The 26,321-nt window shown below is 48.0% G+C and overlaps 2 protein-coding genes across 2 annotated transcripts; both read left to right on the plus strand.

The window, feature by feature from the left end:
• The first annotated feature begins 1,311 nt into the window (after nt 1-1,311).
• Nucleotides 1,312-6,433, plus strand: LOC130405770 (metalloproteinase inhibitor 2-like). Its single transcript, XM_056610972.1, has 5 exons — nt 1,312-1,816; nt 3,917-4,017; nt 4,103-4,211; nt 4,527-4,651; nt 5,051-6,433. The coding sequence occupies exons 1-5, from the start codon at nt 1,687-1,689 to the stop codon at nt 5,246-5,248; spliced, it is 663 nt and encodes a 220-aa protein (XP_056466947.1). The 5' UTR covers nt 1,312-1,686; the 3' UTR covers nt 5,249-6,433.
• Nucleotides 6,434-7,151: 718 nt separating this feature from the next.
• On the plus strand, nt 7,152-25,323 carry usp36 (ubiquitin specific peptidase 36). Its single transcript, XM_056608162.1, has 20 exons — nt 7,152-7,258; nt 10,099-10,364; nt 10,624-10,845; nt 12,779-12,889; nt 13,191-13,293; nt 13,389-13,456; nt 13,774-13,844; nt 13,929-14,011; nt 14,903-15,014; nt 15,618-15,758; nt 16,168-16,268; nt 16,367-16,505; nt 16,991-17,341; nt 18,375-18,602; nt 19,660-19,787; nt 20,360-21,013; nt 21,807-22,009; nt 22,460-22,678; nt 23,245-23,360; nt 23,531-25,323. The coding sequence occupies exons 2-20, from the start codon at nt 10,112-10,114 to the stop codon at nt 23,657-23,659; spliced, it is 3,432 nt and encodes a 1,143-aa protein (XP_056464137.1). The 5' UTR covers nt 7,152-7,258; nt 10,099-10,111; the 3' UTR covers nt 23,660-25,323.
• The last annotated feature ends 998 nt before the right edge of the window (nt 25,324-26,321 follow it).

Genomic DNA, 26,321 nt, shown 5'->3' on the forward strand with positions numbered 1-26,321 from the left:
TTTGACTTCTGGTAATGAAAGCCTTGCGACTGGGCTGTACGATGGGTGGGTGGGGCTGTCTCTAGGCTCCCCTTCAAGGAGCTGGAGAAGAGGGTGGGCAGCCGGCCTCAGCCTCCCCACATCAGGTCAACAACGCAGGGCAACAGGAGAGTCTGTTATTCTCTGGTAGATAGGGAGTTCACTTTTCAAAAAGTCATCATTACACCGTGGCAATTTTACTTCCTCTCTTGTGAACTTTTCACATCTCGTGTGCGAGATGTGATAGATGTGATTATTCTCTGGTAGATAGGGAGTTCACTTTTCAAAAAGTCATCATTACACCGTGGCAATTTTACTTCCTCTCTTGTGAACTTTTCACATCTCGTGTGCGACAGTGTGACCACAGAGCAGCAGAACGTGCAACACCTCTAGACTTCCATTGAACCCTGCTCCTACCGTAAACCCCACTCGCCTAGCAGTGTGACGCAGAACCTCAAGGGTTCTGTGACACATTTCCCGGATCTTCCTTATCTGCTCAGCTGTCCCACTCATGGTGCAAGATGTTCCACTGAAGATTTCTAACCGTACCCCATGCCCCAACGCCCTGTCCGTTCCATTCCTGTCAGTCCCAGTTGGCCGGTACTGGTAAGTCGTTTGTTCCAGAAAGGACATACAAACAGTACACACATGAAAAACACACAAAGGACACACGTGGAGATTTCCCTCCAGTGAGTCTTCTCCAACCCTCCGCCTGCCCGGGTTTGTTTTAAGAAGACTTGTGGAAAAGCAACCGAGCAAAAAATGCTAAATTGTGGAAAGAGTGGAAATATGTTGTGGAGAGGCCAGCAGGCCTGGCTCAGCCGCCAGTTATGATGTAACGGAGAGAGTCCACCGTAACAGACACATGTAGAACGGGGCTCTCTCTCCTCGACCCCCTTACAATTCATTACCCCCATTATCTCCATTAGGTCTCCAGTGTGATTACCCTCTCGGGACGGGCTCCACGAGGGAAACCTCAAAGCCACACTCCTTTCTGAGCAAACCCAAGAAGGCATCCACCATTTTTGGGCTGTGAGTCATGGTGAACTGTAAGATAGAGAGGTATCTATGTCCTCACGTTTCCTTATGATAAGCTGAGTAAGCTCTGACTAAAACAAAATCTCACTCAAAATCTCACGTTCCTCTTTCTTTACTTCCCCGTGTATAGGATGTGTTCTCGTTTATCAACAGGTAGTCGCCTGATCCAACGGTCCGAACGTACATTGGGCGGGTCCTCTTCCAGTTAAAAACAGTCACTGATCCGAACGGACACCAGACGGGCACATTGGTTTGTAGCGGGAAGAGGTACAGCCCTGTGTACGTTCGGACGCTTGGATAATCTGGCTGCCATTACCTTATCAAGGCTTCTGAACCTTCAGCTCCTGTAGGGGGAGGGGCTACCGCGGACTCAGTTCAATAAAGCTGAGGACTCTGCGCATGAAAGGGGTATTCTATTCTGCCAGACGCTCCCGCAGTGTTGACTTGATTTAATACACTTTATTGAGGTCAATACATCCTGTTCTACCGACTGGATCTGGTCCTGCGATTATAGTCTGGCTTTATTAAGGGTGAAGTGTTTAGTATAGCCTGTTCTTTAGATAGGCCTACTACTTTTTGTAAACGTTTATATTGACTGAATATATATCTCGGAACCACCGTTGCTCTGAAATGACTTGGACGGTGAACGGTTGCTTGGTCGCCTTGGCCATCTTGTTCGCCTGGCGGGTGGAAGACTTTGCAGAAGCCTGCAGCTGCTCGCCCGCTCATCCGCAGCAGGCGTTCTGCAGCTCGGACGTCGGTAAGTCGTTATCTCTCCACATAGGACCTTCCTTTTCTTAATCACTTATTTAACCATTCGCATTGTAGGTCATATACAGAAATTCCGTCTAGGTCAACTGTTGACCTAGTTTACCTCATCTGAAAAAAAAAGGGATGCAAATCATGCATCTTTTTTTTAAAAACGTTTCCATAATTTGTTGCACACTCGTATGATGTAGACCTCATGTGGACAACAGATCCATGGGTTCATTGGCAGTCCCGTTGTAAACTCTCCCTTTCAGTGTCTGGGCGTCTGCCCGGGGAATGTGCTGCATCAGCATTTCCGAAGCCAGAGCAGAATTGACTTGTTTCCACTCTCCCCCTGAATCCTGAAGTGGAGTGACTTTGTGGAATTATGAATGAAAAGGAAAGCGCCTACGGTACCACCTCTGTTGAGCTCTCAAAACACAGGATGGAAGAGGGCAACCATTTTCCAGGTTCCTGGATAGGCCTACTTATAATATGTGCGTTGTTTCCTAATGGAGCACCGATGCCAGCAAACATTGCAACAGTAACCAGCCTGTCTAGCCGTGTCGGTTTACGTTGGCCTGGCTCGTCTCCGCGTTGGCTGAGTGTGCACAAAAGATTACTTATTCGTTTCCCTCATTCGCTCCCTTTGGATGGTGAGCCTATGGATCTGTTATAGTGTGTGTGTGTGTGTGTGTGTGTGTGTGTGTGTGTGTGTGTGTGTGTGTGTGTGTGTGTGTGTTTCTCTTTTTAACTTCCTGCTATTACAATATCCAGATGTGTGCAACCGTTTGATTCAATTGGTTAAGCAACTCGTATGAATGTCTCATTTCATCTACAGACTATGTTGTTGTAAATACCACCAAGTTGGATGTTTGGGTCATAAGTTAAGACTACAAGTTAAGAATACTACTACTACAAGTCTCAAATAACACTGAAAACACCACCTAACCACAAGCATCGTACCTTCCAGTCATTGTTTTATAGTTCAGTGTGGGAGTCTTTTAAAACCTTAAAAGTGGATCAACTCCAGCCGACTTTCCCATTGAAGACCTGTAAGCGGTGTAAACAGGAACAACATTAAAGTTCATGACTTCCTTTATTATTTTATAACACAACGCGGGTTACCTAACAAAACAACGTTTTTTTTTTTTGTCAATTAAGGGAAAGTGTAGCTGTCAGGGAAGTTGTACAGTTACGGATTTTCCACCTCCTATGTGGTATTCAAGTCCAGAGGCTCAGACAGTCAAAGTCCTTCGAGAGACGCATTGTCAGTCAACCCTGTTGGACTGGTGTTCAGATTATTTCTCATATGGATCAGGAGGTAGACTGGGTGGGTTGGTAACCGGAAGGTTGCTAATTCGATCCCCGGCTCCTCCTGAAGGAGTGTCGAGGTGTCCCTGAGCAAGACACCTCACCCTGACTGCTCCTGACAAGCTGGCTGTCGCCCTGCGGGGCTGACACCGCCGTCGGTGAGTGAATGTGTGCAGGAATGGGTGAATGTTAGGTGATATCGTAAAGCCATGTGTGTCACTGGTTAGAAAAGCGCTTTAGAAATGCAGTCCATTTACTGTTTAAAGCTCACCATGATTATGCTGGCTGTGGGGGATGTATGATTGGTGGTGGGCAGCCATAGTTGTGTTTACATGCTCTAGCCTTTATGTTCGCTGCCTTGGAGAAGCTAGCACTGTGCCACTCATGAGCCAGGGTGTTCTGCAGAGCCCCTCTTGTCTCCTCTGAACCTGGGTTTGTTCCTGGTTTTGGTTTTGGCTCGTCTGTCGGTCTCTCACTCCCTATCCCTACCCACAGAGTGTAGCTGGTACGGTCTCGGGTTCCACGAGACTCCACGATAAAAGCTCTTTTGATTGCGTTACCATCTTTAGGTATTTCCGTCTTCAGAAACTTGATGTGTAGAAATATACCGTTTCTGTTTAATCGTTGAATATGCTGTATTAAATGTACCTCCAATAAATTAATACTTTTTCTAATTTGAAAACCATTCCAACGGCTTTAGACTTTCCTGTTGCCTTAATGTTGACGTCTGCCATGCCGTGCAGTGAAAGTTATTACCCGCTTACCGGACCGTTTGTCTTCTCCTGTTTTTGTTTTCCAGTTATTAGAGCAAAGGTCATCGCCATGAACAAGGTCGATGTTGGCAACGACGTCTACGGGAATCCAGTGAAACAAGTCAAGTATGACGTCAAGCTGATCAAGGTGAATATTCTCCTTTGACGTTGTGTTGAAACGTGCAGTCTTCAAATCGGCCTATTTTAATCTACTGTCTGTGGTCTCCTGCTAGATGTTCAAAGGGCCAGTCATGGATATTGAGGCCATCTACACAGCCCCCATCTCTGCTCTATGTGGAGTGACTCTGGACATTGAAGGCCAGATGGAGTACCTTATAACAGGTACACCTTACCCCCCCACCCCCCTCTTACGCACTTATTGTAGGTTGTACGTCCTGACACTTAATAAACACACTCATTGTTACTTCGTATTCACATTTAAATTATTTTATATTCAGAATCAACTCATTTTTACGAAGGTGGAATTACTTGGGAATCGTTGATAACCAATATTAAACCCACCAAAACGGTTATCTTACTAAATGTTCAGAGTGCCATCCTTCACCCTTCCTCGAGGAGAGACCCCCCCCCCCCATGAAAAACACTGACTGACTGAATCCTCCAACCATCTGGTTTTCTTCTCCGTCTATCTTTAAGGTAAACTGGAGAGCGACGGCAACGTGCACGTGACCCTGTGTGACTTCATCGAGCCCTGGGATGCCATGAGCCCCATCCAGAAGAAGAGCCTGCCTGAGAGATACCACATGGGCTGCAACTGCAAGGTACCAACTTACTCTACCCTTGTCTTCTGTAGAAAGAGAAGGATAGTGAGGATTAATAAGCAGGTCCTTAATCCCTGCTTATTAAGGACCTGTATCCAAAAGATGTGTCTTTCTTTCTGTTCTCTCTTTCTCTTTCCCCTTTTCTCTTTCTTTTCCTTTTACCCTCTTTTCCTTTTTCTTTCCCTTTTTCCTTTTTCTCTTTCTCTTCTCCTTTTTTCTCTTTTTTTCCTTTCCCCTTATCTTTCTCTTTTTTCCTTTCTCTTTCTCCTTCTCTTTCCTCTTTCTCTCTTTTTTTTTTTTTTTCCTTTCTCTCTCCAAAGTGTACTGAATGGTTAGACATCAGCTCCGCTCCTCGGGTCAATCAGACCACGGTCCCTAACGCCGCGGGTCCCCGTACAGATCGTCCGCTGTGAGACCCTCCCCTGCGCGCTGCACGCTGACAACGAGTGCCTGTGGACCGACTGGGTTCTGGAGAACTACATCAGCGGCCCCCAGGCACAGCACTTCGCCTGCATCCAGCGGAAGGACAACTCCTGCGCCTGGTACCGGGGAGCGGCCCCGCCCAAGAAGGACTTCCTGGACATCGAGGAACCCTAACCCGCTCGTCTTGGACGCCGACTCACACTCAACGGGCCTGCCGTCTAGAAAATACTTATGTTTCCACCAGTATGTTTTTGTTTCTCTCTCTCTCTTGTTTTGATGGCGTCGTAGGAAGATATTGTAGTATTGTCCGGGTTAGAAATGTGTGCTTTTGTAATTTTTTTTGGGATGCTTGTGGGTTCTTTTTGTAAGCTAAATAAAGTTAAATAGAAAAAGGAAATCCAGATACAAAACATAATGCTCAAAGCATGGTTTCTGTTAACCACTTTTGAAGAACTTATTTCAAGAGTTTGAATCTGAAACAGAAGTGATGCAATTGTATGCAATTCAGTTAGGACCAAAGATATTTAGATGAATGCATATCAGGTCATTTTAGCATACAAATGATGTGAATCAAACTTAGACATAATTCAATTATGATTGTAATGCTAAATAATTAAATGGTAAATAAACTGGCCTGCATTCTCTTCAAGGTTTGTGACAGCAGGGCTAAATGACACAAATAAATTGGAAACTAAAATAATTATGTTTCTCCTGTTTGGAAATATAAGGATCTCTACTGTGATATATGAAATTAACTTGATGCAAAAAAATAAATTCCCTGTAGGGTAATGTCTGTATTAATCTAATCATTAAAATTGTCTGTCAGTGCAGGAATGCCTGGTGTTTATGCCAATAATGTTTTATTGGGATTTCCTTCATTTTTCCATTTTTCCTACAAACACATAATGCACTTTAACCACGGTGGCAAATTGAAGTTTCTGAGATCAGAGATTCTGATTAATCTGTCTCCATTTAGTATTTTTGTTTCATTACACGCGTCATATGCATGTAACGTGTGATTTCACATTTCTTTGTTAAAAAAAGGCTTTACTATAGGCCTACGATTCGTTTAGTGGAATGGTGTCTTAACACTTTTAAAAGTTTAAAAGCAACGATTTCGGAGAACAGTACGTGAACAGAAGCCTAAATGTAAATGTTTCACATTAATTTACATACGTGTAATATAGTTTTTTTTTACCTCTTTATAACATGTAAAAACATTGGACAATTGAACTGTGCTGGTTTCACATGATATCTTTTAAGAGCAGGCAGTGATTGCATGCATGTCTGTTAATAACTTAAATAATACTTTCAATAAAAAATAACCTTCACATTGTTTGACCTTTTTCTGACCCATTATTGTACTACGCCTGAAACAGTGATTTACAGTATTCAGGTCTTGTAGGCTACTTGGCAAAAAAATGTACACTGCTGGCCAATTCTAGTAATGTTTATGTAGAAAGCTCGTTTTCTCTACTCCACTTGTGAATGAAGACATGATGGGAGCCAACAGAGAGGTTTGGAATGGCATGAGCAAAATATGAGAATAAACCAACATTAGAAACATTAAATAAGCCGAATGAAATAACGGAGAGCCAAAGTCTGAACATGTAATCTCTCGCCACCTACAGGCCATTCCCGGTGACAAAGCGAAGGCCTATTTCTGAACACAGGTAAGGTACACAGACATCTTAGAGATATGCTTGAATAACATCTTATCATTAAAACACATAAAGATTGAAATTAATGTCTAAATGATTTCATAATTAGCCATATTAATTACAATTGATAAGAAGACTCACATTTCCATGAAAGTGTGTAGCCCACCTGTAGCGATGCTTAATATTACAGTATAGGATAGTTTACGAAAAAGAATATAAGATCTATTCATTTCGATAATGGAAAGGTATATGAAGTTTAAAAATGTTTTTTGGTAAACAGAGCTATTGGAAAGTCACGTGCTTGCGTGCGTCCATACGGGCTATAACTAAATACTGGCCCCTGATTGGCTGCTTTCGGTTGCGAACGACTGAGTCTCCACGTGATTGGTTGCAGATCTCCGTCAGTCATCCCTGGTCCCTGCCCTCTCATAATGCAGCATGGACGAGAGAAGGCGCCGTTGTAGCTGTTACCATCCGACAGACAACGTCTAATAACTCTACACCCCGGATAACTCGTCCAAAGGTGAGACGGTGGGTTTATCGGGACGGCCCTCGTGCCCCTCCGGTGTATTTTGTAAGGGCGGTTTCGTCGGAGACGGGACGTTAGGTGAGTATGACTGGGCTGTCTGTGAACTAGCTCGGTGCTAAGCTACATCGCAGCAGCGCGGAGGGGGGACGTCGCCACGTTAGCTCGTGGGCTAACGTGTCGACGTCCTCCCTCCGTGCGCCCGGTCCTCCGACCGAGTTAAAACCCGCACCCCGATAAACATGTCACCGATCATCACGGTCGATGTTCTTCAAACCTTTTCTTGCCCTTTAGTCCGACCTCGCCGCCTTCGATTAGGTCGGTAGCCTAGCCCCCCCTCCTCCCCAGCTCACGTTACGCTCCGAGAAGATCCGAGTAGTCCCGAGCGATGGGTTCGGTGTGTTTATTCATCGGAACCAGGACCGTCGACTCGGGTGAGCTCGTTACATCACGTAGGCGTGAGCGCACACGGGACGGCCGACTGACCCCACGCGGCGGAATCGTGAGTGGTGAACTTTAATCTGACTGGAGCGGTCGTTCGTTTCTCTGGGAAGCTACGCGGGACGTTAAACGCGTGGTCGTTGCGGAGTTCTGTGCGCTTGCTGCTGCACCCCTCGGAACTCTGCAAAAGGACACGTGTGTCACGTGACATGTTACACGTGTGATCTGATATGTTTCCCTTGTGACGTGACATGTTACACGCATGACGTGACACGTTACATGTGTATTCGTTTCGGAGTTCAGAGTGCTGCTGCTGCTGCAGCAGTAGTACGGGACCTCCAGAGCTGTCACCGGGTTTCATATCAACCAAGGAGTGTGTGAGTGAATGAATGAATGAATAGAGGTTGTCGCTGGCCCAGCCCTGAACTATGCAATGTCAATCACCAGGGATGTGCTCGTAATACGCCTGCCACGTGGCTTCAGTGCTGCTGTTAAAACAACTGAGAGAAACTCGTGGTCACACGTCGGGTCCTCTTTGTGGCTCCTGTACACGTGGGTCAGCCAGGTCTAATGTACGCTGGTATGCCACTAAACAGACGTCTTTATTCTAATTGGATGACATACCTGCTTGTATGATGTAACCAACATAACTGGTAAATATAACGTGGTTTATTTCCATGAGCGTATCCCATTAAAACATAGGAGATTGGCTGTTCCTCAGATTCAATATCCCATAACCGTCAAATGCATCAGCTCTCCTTTTTCAAACGAAGGGTCATGCATGAATGGTCTCGCTATCATAAGAAAGTTCAGAATCTATAACGTTTTTCTATCTTATCTATTCTCAAACGTCAGGGGATGAGCATAAAGTACCATATTTTCCCATCTGCGTTCAGTCTTTGAAAATTGCACTATTTATGTGGGTAACATTTTATGCCATAAATCCTAATGGAAGTATTTTTTTAATATTTTAATATGTACGTCGGGGATAAAACCTATCGGGCAGCCTAATCCTAAATCATCCTTTATGCTCCCAGCTGGTAAGTGGGCACTTAACGAGCATAAGAACCCTTCCTCGTTATGATCCGACCAATACACAGTGGCGTCTCCGTGGAGCAATGCAATCCTAATTGTGTTCGCGTTGCCTTGAAGGTGAGGGTGTCCTTGTGGATGAAGCGAGTACGGCCCATCCCCCCACCCCCTGGTGACGTCACCCCCCCAGCCCCACCCCCACCCCAGCAGGGCTTTGATAGCACCCCCGCTCCCCTCTGCACGTCCTGCGTCCTTAACCCATGATTCACCGTCTTTGCCGTCCCCCGGCTCGAAGCGTCGCGTCGGCTGATGTCTCCTAAGGGGCATCTCTTCCGCTGCACATTTTTTAATGTTTAGCGTAATCGAGTGTGGTGGCGTTTGGCTGCTGAGGAAGAAGAGCGCGCCCGTCCGGTCGATGGGTCGGACGTCCCCGTTTAAACGGCATCCTGTCAGCCCGCCATCCTTCGCAGGAAGCGACGCGTCAGGAGTCCTTCGGGGCCAGCTGATGCTGGCAGATGGCGCCGGTGGCCGGGGTGTTCACACGGCCGTACGCACACAGAGGGCCTCTTCCTATTGTACACGCTCCTCAGCCCTGCACCACGCCACCTTGTTGTTGTAATGAAATATCTCTGCGTAGGTTTTCTTATTCTGAAGTCGTTTTTCATAATTTAGTTACTGGGTAAGTTGGTCGTCAATGTTGTAGCTTAACGATTGACAGGCCTGCTTTCTGAATGATTGACAGGCCTGCTTTGTGAATGATTGACAGGCCTGTTTTCTGAACGATACGTAGAAAACGTTGTTCTTAGAGTGACTGGCACACTAGGGCTCACCAGGACCCACCGAAACGCAGACGGCAACTTACTGATGCATGGAGTTGATGATGAACCTGGACCCGGTTCTCTGATCCTATTGGTCCTGAAGGACTGACGTGGAGAACAATTGAAGATGTCGGTTCAGTGTAGAGCGAGAACTCTGCTGCCGCAGCGCTAATCCGCAGAAAACGTCTGCGAGGCTTTTAAGGGCAACAGCGGCCCGTCAATGAACGTCCTCTAAAAGTGTGCGTGTCAGCGACCGAGTCCCAAGGAGAAGTCTCACGCTAGCGTAGCTGTAGCAGGCCGGGACCGGGGAGAACGTGGGTGAGGGCTGGAGAGAGCAGGGCTTTTGTGTTGGGATGCAGAAAGCGTAGCTTAGTGTAGTTTAAAATATCTGGGCGAAGGAGAGTTGAGATTGTTATGAAATTAGGGACATTTCCCAACGAGGTTTCAGAGCATTGTGTCTCTCCGTCTTCATTTTGTTTGTGGGGTTTCGCCCCGGAGAATGTTTATTCATTGGTTTTCCTCATTGACTCCTTTCTTTTCTTGCAGTGATGCTTCAATCATGCCGATAGTCGACAAACTCAAGGAGGCCTTGAAGCCGGGCCGCAAGGACACGAGTGAGGAGGCGGACCTCAACAAGCTGTTGGCCTCCTCCGCCAAGAAAGTCCTCCTGCAGAAGATTGAATTCGAACCAGCAAGCAAGGGCTTCTCCTACCAACTGGACAGCCTGAAAACCAAGTATGTGATCCTGAACCCCCGGAACGAGGCAGCGGCTGGGCAGAAGGCGTCCGAGTCCACGCAGATAAAGAGGCAAGGTGAGCATCTCGCCTGGGGCGCCGTGCGGGGCCAGAGAGTCCGCGAGGGTCGTACCCTAGCTGTCTCTGTTGTATACGGGGAATGGGTTAACCTAGTGATGGTGAGTGCTTGGCACTTGGTCACTGTCCTTACTGTCATCCTTACTGTACCCACAGCGATATATTGTACTTTGGAATAAAGCGTCTGTAAATGTAAAGGAACCCCACATGTTGTGTTTCTGGGACCCCATGGTGACCGAGCTGTTGTCCATGGCCTCAGGCTCGGAGAACGTCAATGGGGGCCAGAGCGACGGGGTCCCCCCCCCTCAGAAGGTCCTGTTCCATGGGAGCCGGCTGGCCCTGAAGTGGGAGCGGGTCTACCGCGTGGGGGCTGGCCTCCACAACCTGGGCAACACCTGCTTCCTCAACTCCACGGTGCAGTGCCTCACCTACACGCCGCCCCTCGCCAACTTCCTGCTCTCCAAGGAGCACAGTCGCACCTGTGAGTACTAGGGGTGTGCACGGGTACACGTGTAACCGGTTAGTAAATCATAACTGTTTAGGAAAAATAAGTAAACGAAAACCATAAAAGAAAAAAATCACCGCGCCATTGTTTCAATGGGAATCTGGACCTTCATAATTTCAACATAAAGTTTAGATATTTATAATTCGAAATTCGTCCCAGCCTTTATACCACAGTCACTCTAGGGTCTATAGCATATAACCGCTTTTTCTGATTGCAGTTTAATGTAACAGTAAGCTGACAACCTCCGAATGAACACTGCAACTGCAAGTGAACCACACGGAGATAACCATGGCAACCAGTCAAACAAATTTTATTTTTGCGATCATTCTGCTCGCTCATCCGCCGTGTTGGTAAACGACACTTTACCAACTGTAGCGCGACTGCGGTCCACTTAAAAAAATGAATAAAAAAAACATTAATTAATTTAAAAAAACGGTTAACCGTGTACACACACACAAAAAATGGGGTAGTTTAACCGTTTACAACACCCCTCACAAGCACTTTTAGTATGTTGTACGTCCTGGCACAAAATAGTACTATTTATTGTACTTTGTTTAAGAATGCTGGATTCTGATTGGCTGGGAGGAGGGCATTAACCCGGCAGGTTGCCCGCTGACTTGTCGGTTGTACTTGCTGCTGATTGAGCACAGCGTCATCAAATAGTAGATCAATATGCCGCTTGTATTTTTTGGAATACTCAATTCTGATTGGCTGCAGGGTGTCCATTAATCCCTGATATATGGACACCTGCTAAGTAGTTCCAGTCAAATTGTCTGTTCAGCCTTCATAACGGGAGCTGGTAAATTGTGAAAAATGCATTAAACTGTAATCAGAAAACGCGGTTATATGCTATAGACCCTAGAGTATCCGTGGTATACAGGCTGGGACGAATTTCGATTTATAAATATGTACAATCCATAACGATAGCTCACTGGCTCATAGCTGAGCGGACTATTTACCTCCCGTTGCCAAGTCGTATCTAAGGTCTTTCCTATTTACCGGAGGATTGAACAATGTTTCCGTTGCATAAGAACCTTACGGGAGGATAATGATTGTTCCAGTTATTAGTCAAACCCTCGGGCCTTACCATGGAAAGTAAATTATCGCTTGCGAAAAACTTTATATTTGGATTTTAAAATGAATGAAAATATAAATGAATCGTCTTAATTTATTTTCTTTGGTGAGTGACCATGGTATAAGCGGGATAATGCGCATCGAGGTGTCCAAAACATGTTTGATCAATCGTAATTAAAGGGGACTACTTTTTGAGGGAGATGAACTCAAACTGAGTATACATTCAATAAGTATGCAATACGAATTAGAAAAAGCATAATTATTAAAGTATTTGAATAGTTTTATTATTTTGGCAAGCAATAAGTAGAATAAACGGGATAATCCCCTCAAGGCAGGTCCATAAACCGTTTGATATGCCCGGCTCGTGGAAGGTTACCACAAGGACATATCAAACTGTTTATTCTCTGCCTCTCGGTGATTATCCCTAACATAGTACATTTTATCCTAGCTATCTTTGAGGTAAACGGGAATGGGTTAACCTAGTGATTGTTAGTGCTTGGCACTTGGTTCTATGACCATCCTTACGGTACAGACAGCGATCTATTGTTTCTCGTGAGGCGCTTTGGATAAAAGCGTCTGCTAAATGTAAGTGTAATGGTGGTGGAGTTCATACTTTGTCGGTGAAAAGGCACGCCTCCGTTTCACCTCTGCCTGCAAGACGAAAGTTGCAGAGTTGGCGAGCTGCCGTGTAGCCTGCAGCAAGTGCTGAATAAGAGTACATTCCCTCGAAGCTGAGCTAGAAATAACGTTGTTTTTGGGAGAAATGTTCCACAGCGTGCGAGAGCTAAATCATTTCCCCTGACTTCAGTCTTGTGTTCCCATCCTTGTGTTTCAGGTCATCAGTCGGGCTTCTGCATGATCTGTGTGATGCAAAATCACATCATACAGGCGTACGCCAACACAGGGAACGCCATCAAACCGGTGTCCTTCATCAGAGATCTCAAAAGTAAGGCTCCTTGTTGTGTTGTTCGCTCTCTGGTTTCTTTCCGGGTCTGTGGTTAAATGACACCGAGACTCCCTGTGTTCTATGCTTAATGATCCCAAAACAAACTCAAGGAAGTGTGTAAACTACTAATAGGCCTTGGTTTTGCTTTGGTGCAAACTAGTGACTGCCGTTTGGAAGTCACTAGTTTGCAAAAAAACGAAAAACGTGGCCTATTTATGAGTCTACTTGTGCACTCACTAGTTTCCACTGAGCTTTATAGGAAGTTAATTCAATTGAAGACATTGTTCTTTATTTCAAACAGAAATCGCCAGACACTTTCGCTTCGGCAGCCAGGAGGATGCTCATGAATTTCTACGTTACACCATCGACGCCATGCAGAAGGCCTGCCTGAACGGCTTCCCCAAGTAAGACATGGCTCAATGTTTCTACATCGCCGGCCGCCCCCTTCTACCGCCAGCTGAATGACAACCATTTGTCTGTTGTTTCTTTCCTTTGGTAGACTCGACCGTCAAACTCAGGCGACCACGTTGGTCCACCAGATCTTCGGTGGCTATCTCAGGTCAAGAGGTAAACACCCGTTGAGGAGCATGCACTGTAACCGTCGAACCGTCTGTACGTAAATGATGGCACCCATTGCACTCCTGATCACCCCTTGAAGGAGGGACCCTCACTCTGCGTTCCTTCTTTAGATTTCTTCCTTGCTAATTAAGAGGTTTTTTTCTTGCTCTCTGGGGGGCGAGGGTCAGGGCGGTGTCATAAACACATGGCTGTTAAGCACTTTGAGACTGTACCTGTGGTTAAGGGCTATACACTTTTATTGAATTGAATTTAACTATATTTGGGTCAGTATGGGAATTCATTTTTTCTTGATTCTTTCCTTCCAGTCAAGTGCTCTCTTTGCAAAAGTGTGTCGGACACCTACGATCCTTTCCTGGACATCGCCATAGAGATCCGGGTATGTTTCCATGACGATGTCTGCCTTTGAAACGCGTGGTCCTCACCTAGCAGCTCTCTAACAGGTTCTGTTTGCCTCCTGCAGCAAGCGGCCAACATCGTCCGTGCGCTGGAGCTGTTTGTAAAGCCGGACTTCCTGAGTGGGGAGAACGCCTACATGTGTGCCAAGTAAGTCAACAGCCCTCCAGCCTTTAACTGGCTCTCTAGGACCTAGGTTGTTTAAGGCGTATATCAGCCGATATTGATCGCTGGCCGATCATTTGGTGCATCACTTCCTCCTCTCTTTGTTTTTATGGGAGCTGGACATGATTATTGATCATAATCATTAGAAGCAAAGAAACATTCTCCTTTCAAATCTCCAGAGAGACTCATGTCTCAAGAAGGCAAAGTCAAGCAGGCGAGTCATGTCCAAAGTGCTGATCTTCATACCTGCTAGTGGTAGTGGTGAAGTCCCCAGCTCTCCTGATAAGGTTACGTTTGAAAATTTGTAAAAGGAGAATCACCCAATCAGTAAGGGATTCAAATATTGTAGTATCCACCTTTAACTTTATATTCTGGAACTAGAAGTTACTATAAATAGTAGTTACATATTTTCGAACTGGAAGTTATATAAGTTGGCCATTAACATCGATAGAGAATACATTTCAAACGTTAAGAAAACTTAACCGTAGCTAGTTAAATCTTCTTCCTTGTGACTGTTTAACACTGACCGAGGAGCAGGGCTGTACTACTGCGGTTGTTTATTTGGTTGTCATGACGTCGCCAGTGACTGACGGCCGTTCGCTCTTCCGGTTTCTCCTCCCGGTTGAGTTCAGTGGGGCGGGAAGTTCTGCCGAGTCGTTCAGAGGCGACTTCATGACGTTTCGTAAAATGATGAAGTAATGGTGGCAGTAATTCTGCAGCGTGGCTCGGCCTCGTCAGAACATACAGAACAGAAGCGTCTGTTTAACCTTCCCCCTCTGGTCGTACGCGATTCATCTTTACCAGTTCCCCCGTGCTGAAGGGAATTGCTTTGCGTCATTGGGACTAAACGGCACGCTTTGATTTTCATTCCCCCAGGTGCAAAAAGAAAGTTCCGGCCACCAAGCGCTTCACGCTCCACCGGGCGTCCAACGTTCTGACGCTGTCGCTGAAAAGGTTCGCCAACTTCAGCGGGGGGAAGATCACCAAGGTGAGCGCACCACGGCCCTGGTCCACTGTTCTGTCGGAGGTTCTGTGATGGGTTCCTCTTAGGGCTGCACCATATTGGGGAAAATGGTGTTGCGATATTTTGTCTTTCTGCCATACATTTTGGGATACGACAAGTTCTTTAAAAAAAAGGAAGAAAAAAAAAAAGATTTTGTTGCTAATGATTGGGTGATATTGTAGCGTTATACAGAGCTTTAGGGTGACAAAGAGAATGGGAAAATGAATTAGTCGTGTGGTCTTTAGTGGAAACTTTTGCAAGGCCGTTTTTGGTCAATGTCGTCTTTTCTAGAACCAAAATAATTCCATGCAACCAACTTCACGTTCACTTTTGGAATAAAATATAATTTTTGCTGGATCATTCTGAAGTTTGGTTCTATGACCAGCGTGGGCTGTCTACGACTGCTTTGGTTGTCTGATCATTAACATGATTAGGATTATCGCTCCCTAGCAACAAACTCTGTATCCAAGAACCCTTACATCTGAGTAAATTATGATGTACTGTATCAGACAGTTTTCTCTTGTAGATTAGTCGTTGTTAAAAGAATAATAATGACTAATGACTCGCCTTCCTTCCCTCTGCCCCCAGGACGTGGGTTACCCAGAGTTCCTGAACATCAGACCCTACATGTCCCAGAACATCGGAGACCCAGTGATGTACGGTCTCTACGCTGTCCTGGTGCATTCTGGTTACAGCTGCCACGCCGGTCACTATTACTGCTACGTTAAGGTATGGAAATGCCAGGCAGTTTCGTGACTCTTTGAAAAAGTTTGCTGTCGTGTGACTGATGTTCATGTGATGAATGTGAAGTAGGGTTGGGCGATTTGGCATAAAAATAAAATCTCTGAATATTTCAAACGAAACCCGATGTTTTTTTTAGTTTTTTTTTTTTTTTTATTCTATAAATGACAAATATATATATTTTTAAGTTTGGATTTTATTTGAAGATTAACAATGATTTAAACAAGGCTACATTTGATTGCCACAGCGTTTAGGCAAACTCTAAACACTCACTTTTTTCATCGCATTCTGCCATGTTGACAATTAACAAATCTATCAATTGGCCAGCTCTAATGTGAAGCCGTGTTGAGTGTGTGCTGCCGTGTTTATCTCATGGTTGTCTCTCTCGACTTGATAGGCCAGCAACGGCCAGTGGTACCAGATGAACGACTCCATGGTGCACTCGAGTAACATCAAGGTGGTGCTGAACCAGCAGGCGTACGTCCTGTTCTACCTGAGGTGAGAGGAGAACCGTGCAGCAGAACCAAACGTCCTGCTCGCTCTCGAGGTGTACAGGAGGTGAACTAACCCGATGCATCTCCTCCTCTGTGTCGAAGGATCCCTGAGACCAAGAAGAACGGTGACGGACACGCCACCAAGCAGGCCCTGATGCATGCTGGGAAGAACAACCTGGGCCCGGAGCAGATCCGCAAGGCCAGCTTCAACGGGCCTCTGTCCTCCCCGCAGATCACCAAGGTAACGGGCTGCTGTCCTCCCCTCAGATCACCATGGTAACAGGCATCAGGACCGCAGAGCCACTCACCAGCTTCGGCTAGAGACTCGAGGCTCACCTGTTCAGAGTTCACCTACACTCTGCATAGCCTCCCCTCTCTTACGCACATATTGTGTGTTGTACATCCTTGCACTTAAGAATGGTACTTGGCATTGGGTAGCATCTTATCCTAGCTATATCGGTTGTGTACGGGGAATGGGTTAACCTAGTGATTGTTAGTGCTTGGTGCTTGGTTCTATGAACGTCCTTACCGTACCGACAGCGGTACATCGTTCTTTCTTTCTTCTGACAAATGTACTCATTGTAAGTCGCTTTGGATAAATGCGTCTGCTGAATGCCCTTCATGGGAATGTACCCCACGATACGGGCGTGTCTCCCCACACCGCCGGGGGGGTCCAGCCGCCGAGACCCCGCTCCCACACCGACTCAGGCCTCCGTCTCTCCCCAGAAACTGGAGCCCGCTCAGCTACGCAAGATCCAGTCCATGGACAGCGGCCTGGGCGTCCCCATCTCGCGGAACGGCGCCGGCCCCCCCCAGGCCAAGATCTCCAACGGGACCTCGGCCTCGCAGGGCCCGTCGAAGCCTGCGGGCGGGCCCACGCTGATCGACGAGCCCTTCAAGAAGCTGAAGAAGCCCCCCCCTCAGAGCCTGGCCTTCCAGCGCAGCAGCACGCCCGGCCCCTCGCACGGCAAGACGGACGGGGACCGCCGGCCGGCCGGGGACGGCAGGGGCATCGCGGCATCTACCTCAACCAAGTCCCTGTCGGACTCCTCCTCGGCCGACACCACTGACTCCAAGGTACGGCCCCTCCTCCTCCCTGCTCGGAGCCCCCAGTCCGTTCGCTTTGCAATATAGTTATTTTAATAGTGCTGTCATTTAAACGCGTTATTAACGGCGTTAACGCAAACCAATTTTAACGGCGTTAATTTTTTATATCGCGCGATTGACGTAATTTTTTTTCATTTTTTTTTTTGGCTCAAAACAAAGAAGCAGTAGCCTGACTGCTATGTTCAAGGCAGTATGTTTGTATGTTCATCGTTTAATTGCACTATAGGCTTTTTTTTTTTTGCATTGTCCTGTTTTGATCAGTATATGCCAATGTTGTTATCAAGAAAAAAAAAAATTGCACAAGGCAAACTGAGAAATGAGAACAATTAATGGGACAAAGGAATCAAGGGATATTTAGCATAGAAAAAAGATTTGCGATTAATCGTGAGTTAACTATGACGTTAATGCGATTAAATATTTTAATCGCTTGACAGCACTATATTTTAACAAATTATATAAACTATACTTTAGGGCTGGGCGATTAATCTAATGGTGATCGCGATTTCGATTTTAGCGTCAAACAATCACATTTACATAATAAAGTTATTTGATTATGGGCAGAACAGCTGGATACATATCTGTATATTATTTTAGATTCAAACATTTTCTTTCTGACCATTTTGTGTAAATTTTTTTACACAAAATAGACATGCTGAAAAAATACAACATGTTTTCAAACTCAAAAATAATCGTTTGAATAATCGTGATTTCAATATTGAACAAAATAATCTGTCAAACTCCCGCCCCCCCAATTCGTCTCAGAGACCGTAGTTTAGGTTCATTTAGATTTTATGCGTTATGAATTGAATTTCTGAGTCTGCCACTTTTATGTTATGAAATCTTGTTGAGTTGGAATTTCCCATCGTACTTTTTGTCAGCGTGTTTTGACACTAATTGCGTCTAAAGTTGATAGAAACAGTCTTGTCTGCCTCGTTATGTACCGTCCTCGTGTTGGCGTGCATGTGAACCGTATTTACCTGTTCTTCTTCTCCTCTCCCCCCAGGACTCCCCGGGTCCCAAGAGCGCCCCCGCCGGCGAGACGCCCTCCACGCCCAGGAAGGGCTCCAGCAGCCTGTCCTCGCCGGCCCGCAGCGTGGACCGGGGGGGCCCCGGGGCCACGGAGGAGCAGAAGAAGGCGGCCAAGCCCCCGGCCCTGAGCCTCATCACTGCCGAGGCCTCCTGCACCATGTCCCCCCCGCCCGCCAAGAAGCTGGCCCTCTCTGCCAAGAAGGTGAGCGCTCCTCCTCCTCCTCCTCCTCCACCCTGGGGCCGGACCTCCAGGGCCTTGGCTCTGTTCCTGTTGGTCCACTGGACTCGCGCAGAGCACGTCTTAAACGTACACTGCTTCATACCAATAATGCACCATCACATAGGAACCCGTTAGCATGGTGGGTCACTACCCATAATGCACCATCACATAGGAACCTGTTACCATGGTGGGTCACTACCCATAATGCACCATCACATAGGAACCCCGTTACCATGTTGGGTCACTACCCATAATGCACCATCACATAGGAACCTGTTAGCATGGTGGGTCACTACCCATAATGCACCATCACATAGGAACCTTTTCCCCTGGTAGGTCACTACCCATAATGCACCATCACATAGGAACAGTTTCCACGGTGGTTCACGTGACTTTGTGTTCTTCGATGTCGTCGGTTTCGTCTGATAGACATTTTCCGTAAAGGATTGTTTGATGTTAATGAGCTAAACGAACACGTAGAACACAATCAGGTCACAGCAATGGATTTTCAGGCGCATAATTAGTGTCTGAATCATTTGAATATAACAGTATATTGTACGTTTATCATAGTATTTATATAATAGTGTTGACTATATTATAGTGAATGAGGACCAAGGGATCAATTCGAACATTGCCAACGATTCCTTGTCGTATGCCAGCACCAACTTGCTGCTCTGTAGAGTTTATTTTCTGTAATGACAAAGTGTCGTCATGATTTCTTATTGGACGGAAGTCCTTTCTCGTGTTTCCTATCTGAAGTAACCACAAGTTGCACAAGTTCCTTCAATTTATTTCTCTTTTTCTTGAGTTTGGTCTTCCACTTTACTTTCTAACCATTTCTGATTCTTCTCTGCCATACCCTCTCCGCTTTGTGTTTTTCTCTCCCCCATCCCCCCCCCCCCCCCCCCGCAATGGTACCCCGTCCCCCTTCGATTCCTTTTTTCCTTTTTGATTTCTTTTATCTTTTGACTTTTTTTGTCACATTCATGGCTATTTTTCTTTTAGACCACCAAGTTTTTATTTATGTCGATAACTGCAGGCCAGTCGCAGCAGCAGGAGTCCGAGAAGCTCTGACGCTTCGCTGCCCCCCTCACGCCAGCTGTACAGTGACCCCCCACACCCACCTCATACCCCCCTCACATCGCCCTCTCACACCGACCCCCACAGGTGAGCCAACCCCCGGACACACCTTCATTACAGTGAGGAAGACTAGCCTAATGGGGACGTTAGGGGCGTTAAAGGTAGAGTAGGCATTTTGGAGAAGACTAGCCAATGGGGACGTTAAAGGTAGAGTAGGCATTTTGGAGAAGACTAGCCAATGAGGATATATGGGAGGTTAAAGGTAGAGTAGGCATTTTGGAGAAGACTAACCAATGGGGACTTTAAAGGTAGAGTAGGCAATTTGGAGAAGACTAGCCAATGGGGACATGGAATTTATTGATTGCCATCTGGATGTAAAGAGAATATCAACATGCATGACAAAAAATGCTCCTAAACTAAATTGCCTGCTCAAGCGATGAGTCAGGACATTCTGTGGTGACAAGGAGGTTGTAAGGTTGGTTTTTGTTTTTAGTTTTTTAGTTTTTTTTGCGGATATATCTATTGCTATGCACCCATAACAATGGACCCGTTTTCCAGAAGGTGAAGTGCTGAAGGAACTAGTCATCGTTTGGGGGGTGGACCTTTCTCATCGCTTTCCTTTCAGCGTACTGATGCTTGTACTTCTGCTTCCCCCCCAGAGCTGGCCCATTCCATTCCCCCAAACTGCAGTCCCCGCCCTCCTCCCTGGCCACTCCCCCCGGCCCCTCCAAGCCCCGCCCTCAGACACCTCAGAAGCCCGCCCCCGCCCCGCCTCCTCAGTCCAACGGCTTCCACGCCCCTCCACCGGGCGGCGCCCTAGAGACCACGGTAACCCAGAGGAAGAAGAGGAAGAAGAGGAAACGGCACCACTCCGAGGTCGAGGCTGAGGCCGTGGCGCCGGACGAGGCTCCGCACCCCCGGGCCACCCAGCCCCCCGGGCCCGCCTCCCCAGAGCCCCGCGAGGACAAGAAGCAGAAGAGGAGGAAGAAGAAGAGGAAGCGCGAGGAAGAGGACGGAGGAGAGCCGGCGGCGGCGGCGGTCCGGTCTCACCTGGAGGAGGACTGGTGTCAGGGGGGGGCGTGGAGCCTCTCGGCCCCCCCCCCGCCGGTCCCCGCTCAGACCCAGGCCACGCCCCCTCCGGTGCTGTCGGGGGCCCCGGCGAAGACCCTCGCGGTGACGGCCGAGGCCCCGGAGAGCCCCCCGAGCGAGCGGCCAGGAGACTCGGTGTCGTTGACGAAGAGGAAGAAGAGGAGGAGAAGACGGAGCCAGCTGCCGGAGGTCCGGCCGGACGGGCCCTCGGCCGCGGCGGAAAGGTATGGCCCTCATCCCTGTGTAGAGCGCCACCTGGTGGAGCAGGGAAGTCTGGGCAGAGCGCCTTTTACATTGAGGACGTTTAGCAGACGCTTATGGCGCGTTTCCACTGCAGGGTACGGGTCGGTTCGCAAAGGTGCGATACGGATTGCCTTCCACCGCCAAAAGTGGACGTGACCCGGTCTGAGCCGTACTAGTTTTTGCCCTCGTCTTCAGTACTCCTCCGTTGGTGCACTGAGACGCCTGAAAGGGTGCCGGAAAATTCGAGCGACGTGGGGATAAAAACAAGCAAACAGTAGCCTCGAGGTATTATTCTTTACAATGAACATGTTGCGTAAAACGCGTGCTTGGGCGAACAAGGAGGTGGAGACGTTCCTCTGCAATTTTTTTATTTTTTTTTACAATTTTTTACAATTTACAATTAGGGCATTTAGCAGACGCTTTCATCCAAAGCGACTTACATCGGTTAATACACACATTGACACACCGACGGAAGAGTCGACCATGCAAGGCGACAGCCAGCTCGTCAGGAGCAGTCAGGGTTAAGTGTCTCGCTCAGGGACACATCAACACTCAGCTAGGAGGAGCTGGGGATTGAACTAACAACCTTTCGGTTACGAGACAACTGCTCTACCTCCTGAGCTAAGCCGTATGCGTCACGATATTTCTAGGTGCAGTGCTGGACTTCTGTTTTTCTTAGTTTTCTCGTATCTATGAATGAAGTGCTTTGATGTATCGGCGTACCGATGTTCGGCCCCTCCCCTCCTCATCCGTGTCCCTCCCCCGTCTCGGCAGCCGCCATCGTGGACCGAAGACGTCCCTCTCTGAAACCGCCGCCGCCGCCGCCTTGAAGCAGAACTCCAGGAAGAAGAAGAAGAGGCTAAAAGAAGCGGGCGTGCAGCAGGAGAGCGGACGACGCCCCGCTGAGGACGACCGCCATGACGACGACGACGGACCCCCGGCGCCGCGCCCCACCACCAACGGCCTGCAGAGCTCAGGTAAGGGGGGGGGGGCGGCCGACCTCGACGTCTTCAACGTCACATCATCTGGTCTGGTCTTAAGGGCCCCCGGGTTATAGCGTCCAGGTGTGAGTGTGACCGGCAGCCATAGACCTCTGAAGAATAAGTCCCGCCTCCAAGGCTCCGGTTCCGTCCGTGGGTTTTGGATTGTCGGTGCCGTTAATGCTTCTTCATAATAGTTAAATACTTTAACGGCACCGACTATCCAAAACCCGAGTGGAAGCTGGATGGAAAAAGTGTGTAGTTCAAAACGTGAGAAGCAGCAATCACTTTTAAACCTGATTTGTCCTTTAAGGCTTCAACTCGCTTCTATGCGTTGTCTGATGAGCAGCAAAGAAACACTCCCGATTAATTAAAATGACTAACCCTAAAAAAAAAATGGCGGGGTGTTGTGAAGTCACCATGAATGACGCGTGTCTCCGCCTCCAGCCCCCGTGGTGCAGTGGGACAGCCAGGTGAAGGACGGCTACCGGCGGAGCCAGGCGCCGGCCCGCGACGAGGACGGCGGCGACGCCCACTCTGAGCGTGGCGACGCCCCTCCCAAGCCCCGGCCCGAGCCGGCCCGGGCGTCCTGGGACGCCGAGCGGCGCGGGGACGTGGTGGAGCAGCTCCTGAAGAACTCCACGGACAAGGCCTACGGCGCCAACGGTACGGGAGCTCATTATGGGATGGCTGCGGCTACAGCTCATTATGGGATGGCTTCAGCTCATTATGGGATGGCTGCAGCTCATTATGGGATGGCTTATGGCTGCAGCTCATTATGGGATGCCTACGGCTACAGCTCATTATGGGATGGCTGCAGCTCATTATGGGATGGCTTATGACTGCGGCTCATTATGGGATGGCTTATGACTGCAGCTCATTATGGGTTGTTTACAGCAGCTCCACTCAGGCTAATGGTTATTGGCTCACCCCATGGAGGTCAAAGGGGAGTTGATATACCACCAGGTGTGAGTGTGATTAGCCATCACAAGCCGTTTGCAAATCTGCCTTTTCCTTCGTTTTAGTGACATCAAAGGGGGCGTGTCCACCTAGATGTATGATAGATCAGCAACACTAGCCACAGTACACTGGCTATGCTGTTGGATTGATCTATCCGTCGTACATCTAGGTGGACACTCCCTCTTGTGTTGTACGTAAGGGAAGGTTCAAGGTGTATGAGCCGGTATCGAGCCGGTGAACCTGGTGTTGAGTGTCCCGTTTCCCCCTCTTAGTCCTCAGCTGGGACGGAGAGCTGTCCTCCATCAGCAGAGACGCCATCCAGGACACCCGCGACGCCATCAACGACAAAGTGATCGATGAGTGGGACGAAGACTTCGACACCGGGAAGGTGAGCGACCGGACGAGAGCGCTTGACCAACGGAGCAGCGAGTTTGACCTTCATTACAGAGGCTGCATTAGACGCGCTCTGACCTTCTGCCTCCTCCTCCTCTTTCTCCTCCTCCTCCTCCTCCTCCTCCTCCTCCTCCTCCTCCTCCTCCTCCTCCTCCTCCCCCCCAGGTGAAGAAAACCAAACTGTATAAGAAGGTGAAGTGGAGAAGCGGGAGCATCTTCCAGAAGATCCAGGACCGGAAAAACAAGTGGTCCGTGACCCCGGGGGGCAAGATGGCCTTCGGGGTCCGTCGCTGAGGGCCCCCACCCCCCAGGACCTGGACCTAGTGCTAGACCAGGACCTAGTGCTGGACCTGTTCCTAGTACTGGGCCCTGACCTGGACCGGGACCTAGAACAGGACCGGGACCTAGAACAGGACCTGAACCTGGGCCTAAACCTGGGCTGTGACCTGGTCCTGCACCGGGTTTAGTCCTGGGCCTTGGCCTGGACCTTGGCCTGGACCTGGACCTGGTCCTGGACCTGGTCCTACACCTGGTCCTAGACCTGGTCCTAGACCTAGACCTGGACCTGGTCCTAGACCTAGACCTGGACCTGAGTCAGGAGCAGCCCCTCTGTGCCGGACTCCGGTCGGTGAATCGACCCCCAAAATTGAGAATGACAAAAGCCAACCCAGACTATCCTGTACCAAGAGTGTCTCGGGCTACAGACCAGGGACCACTCTTACCCCCCCCTCACCCTCCTTTCTACCCCCTTTTGTACGACAGTCAAAGCCCCTGCATCTCACCCGGCATCGAACACAGAGACCTGGCCTTTTTAGTGGCGCCCCTTCACCGTAAAACTTGTAATAGATTTGCAGCCGCACAACATGTAATAGATGAGAATGAACAAATGTACATAGCATGCCTGGAAGCTCCTGGGATCGCTTTGGGTGGAAGGTGAGCAACTATAGAGGGACGGCCATTTGTACAAACGACCGTCTGTCAAACTCGCCGGCCCCCCATCCAATCCCAGAGCACCTTAGTTTAGGTTCATTTTGATTTTATGGCGGTATGAATTGTACTTCAGAGTCTGCCACTTTTATTTTGTTTTATGAAACCATATTCGACTTGCGCATTGTTGCGAGTTGGAATTTCACATCGAACAGATACTTTAAACTGCTAAAAAAAAAAGAAGCAAATTGTTTTTTTGCCACCAAGATAATATATTTCTTATTTACTGCCATTAGATTTCTTTTGTTTTCCCTCAGAAAGTTATCGTTTGATTTTGCTTATTTTTTAAGTTTCATGGTAAATGCCTTTTTAGGAACAACTTGATTTCAAGACAGAAAAAGTCACCCAATCGGACAGAGGCTCTCAAACGACCCACCAATGGCACGAGCGCTGTCAAAACGAACCACCAATGACGGGAAATTCCTTTCAAATCAAATGTGACTCAATAGTTGCAACATGCATCCTCCCTCACTCTGCTTATGGCGAACGACCTCTGAGCCTGGACGGTTGACCTTGAATGCGTTGTGTGTTGACCCTGAATGCGTCGTGTGTTAACCCTGAATGCGTTGTGTGTTTTTCATGAATGCGTCGTGTGTTGACCTTGACTGGGTCGTGGTGTGTTGACCTTGAATGCGTCGTTGTGTGTTCACCCTGAATGCTCTGTGTGTTGACCTTGAATGCGTTGTGTGTTGGCAGGGGTCCTAATGTTTTAAAGCGTGAATAGTATCGCAGAACGTTTGACTCACTAGTTCGGCCCAGCGCTCTTCATCTTCTGTACATCTTGATATCCGGTCTTTGGCACGAAACACCTCTGCCATCCTGAACACATAAACGGTTGAACCCTGAAGAACTGCGTCTGGGTGTGGCTTTCATGCGCTGCCTTGTCCGAACCGTTTCCTCCTCTATGCAAACACCTGAACATCCTTTAGTTTAAAATCTGCGTGACTCAAGCTGTCCCTCGGGAATGGTTCCGAGCTCCGATAAGGTCGCCCATACCCCCCCCCGCTGTCCCCAATGCCTGGTCATTCCACCCCCCCCTCTGTATAGTCCTACCATTTTTAAAGAGATTTTATACCCTGTATATCCCATGTAGAAACCCTGACCTCACGATACCGCCCGACCTCTGACCTCGTGGCTCAGCAACAATGATTGGCCAACATGGAAGATATTTCAGTTCACTATGTGCTCACTGCCCCCCCCACCTCCTCCATGTTGTTGTACAAACATTTTGCTATGCCTTGATTTCGCTATAGAAGTTATGTAACATTTAATGTTGATTCAGTGATAAAAAAAATCGATCTGAACTTCAGTGTGTTGTCATCTGCGTCTCAAATCCGGTCGTGTTCAACGTCGAGATCTCAAACCCGGAATCGTGCTCTCGTGTTCCGGAGGTACGTTTCCACGCAAGACCTTCGCCAGACCGAGCTGTCCCTTGTCCGAATATTATTAAAATGGGTCCGCCCGGGACGCGTCCCAACGCACCGTCCTCCCCAGAGAAACGCGTCCGCGTTAGGACGCGGTTCTCTGGGGAGGACTGGTTTGTGAGACTCGCGGTTCACGACTTTCTTCACAGCTTTATCTCTGTGATGGGATGGCGGCCAAGCAACCCATTGGCTCAAAGGTGGATTACGTGCAGTTCAATAGTTTATTGAATAGTAGCGGTCAAATAAAAATAAGAGGAAGCGGATCAGGGCCATATGTGATGTATATATTTTTTTAGTTTTTAATTTAAAGGTCTCATGACATGCCACCAGGTGTGAGTGATTAGCCTTACAAGTTGTTCTGAAAATCTGGCTTTAGTGACAACACAAGTGGCCGTGTCCGCCTATGTGCTGGATAGATCAGCCTACCAACATACCCGGTGGACTGTAGCAAACGTGGCTCAAGTATCCGTCACAAATCTAGGTGGACACGCCCTCTTGTGATGTCTAAACGGCTTGTTAGGCTTGTTAGGCTAATCACCCTCACA

The sequence above is a fragment of the Gadus chalcogrammus genome, chromosome 2 (genome assembly GCF_026213295.1).
Source record: "Gadus chalcogrammus isolate NIFS_2021 chromosome 2, NIFS_Gcha_1.0, whole genome shotgun sequence".
Classification (NCBI taxonomy): domain Eukaryota; kingdom Metazoa; phylum Chordata; class Actinopteri; order Gadiformes; family Gadidae; genus Gadus; species Gadus chalcogrammus.

Bases quoted from the DNA above. Each gene is read 5' to 3' on its own strand.
- LOC130405770 (XM_056610972.1), top strand. From the start codon at position 1,687: ATGACTTGGACGGTGAACGGTTGCTTGGTCGCCTTGGCCATCTTGTTC. The intron at 4,018-4,102 runs GTGAATATTCTC...GTCTCCTGCTAG, and splicing joins ATGACGTCAAGCTGATCAAG to ATGTTCAAAGGGCCAGTCAT. The intron at 4,652-5,050 runs GTACCAACTTAC...GTCCCCGTACAG, and splicing joins ACATGGGCTGCAACTGCAAG to ATCGTCCGCTGTGAGACCCT.
- usp36 (XM_056608162.1), top strand. From the start codon at position 10,112: ATGCCGATAGTCGACAAACTCAAGGAGGCCTTGAAGCCGGGCCGCAAG. The intron at 13,294-13,388 runs GTAAGACATGGC...TTCCTTTGGTAG, and splicing joins TGCCTGAACGGCTTCCCCAA to ACTCGACCGTCAAACTCAGG. The intron at 21,014-21,806 runs GTATGGCCCTCA...CCGTCTCGGCAG, and splicing joins CCCTCGGCCGCGGCGGAAAG to CCGCCATCGTGGACCGAAGA.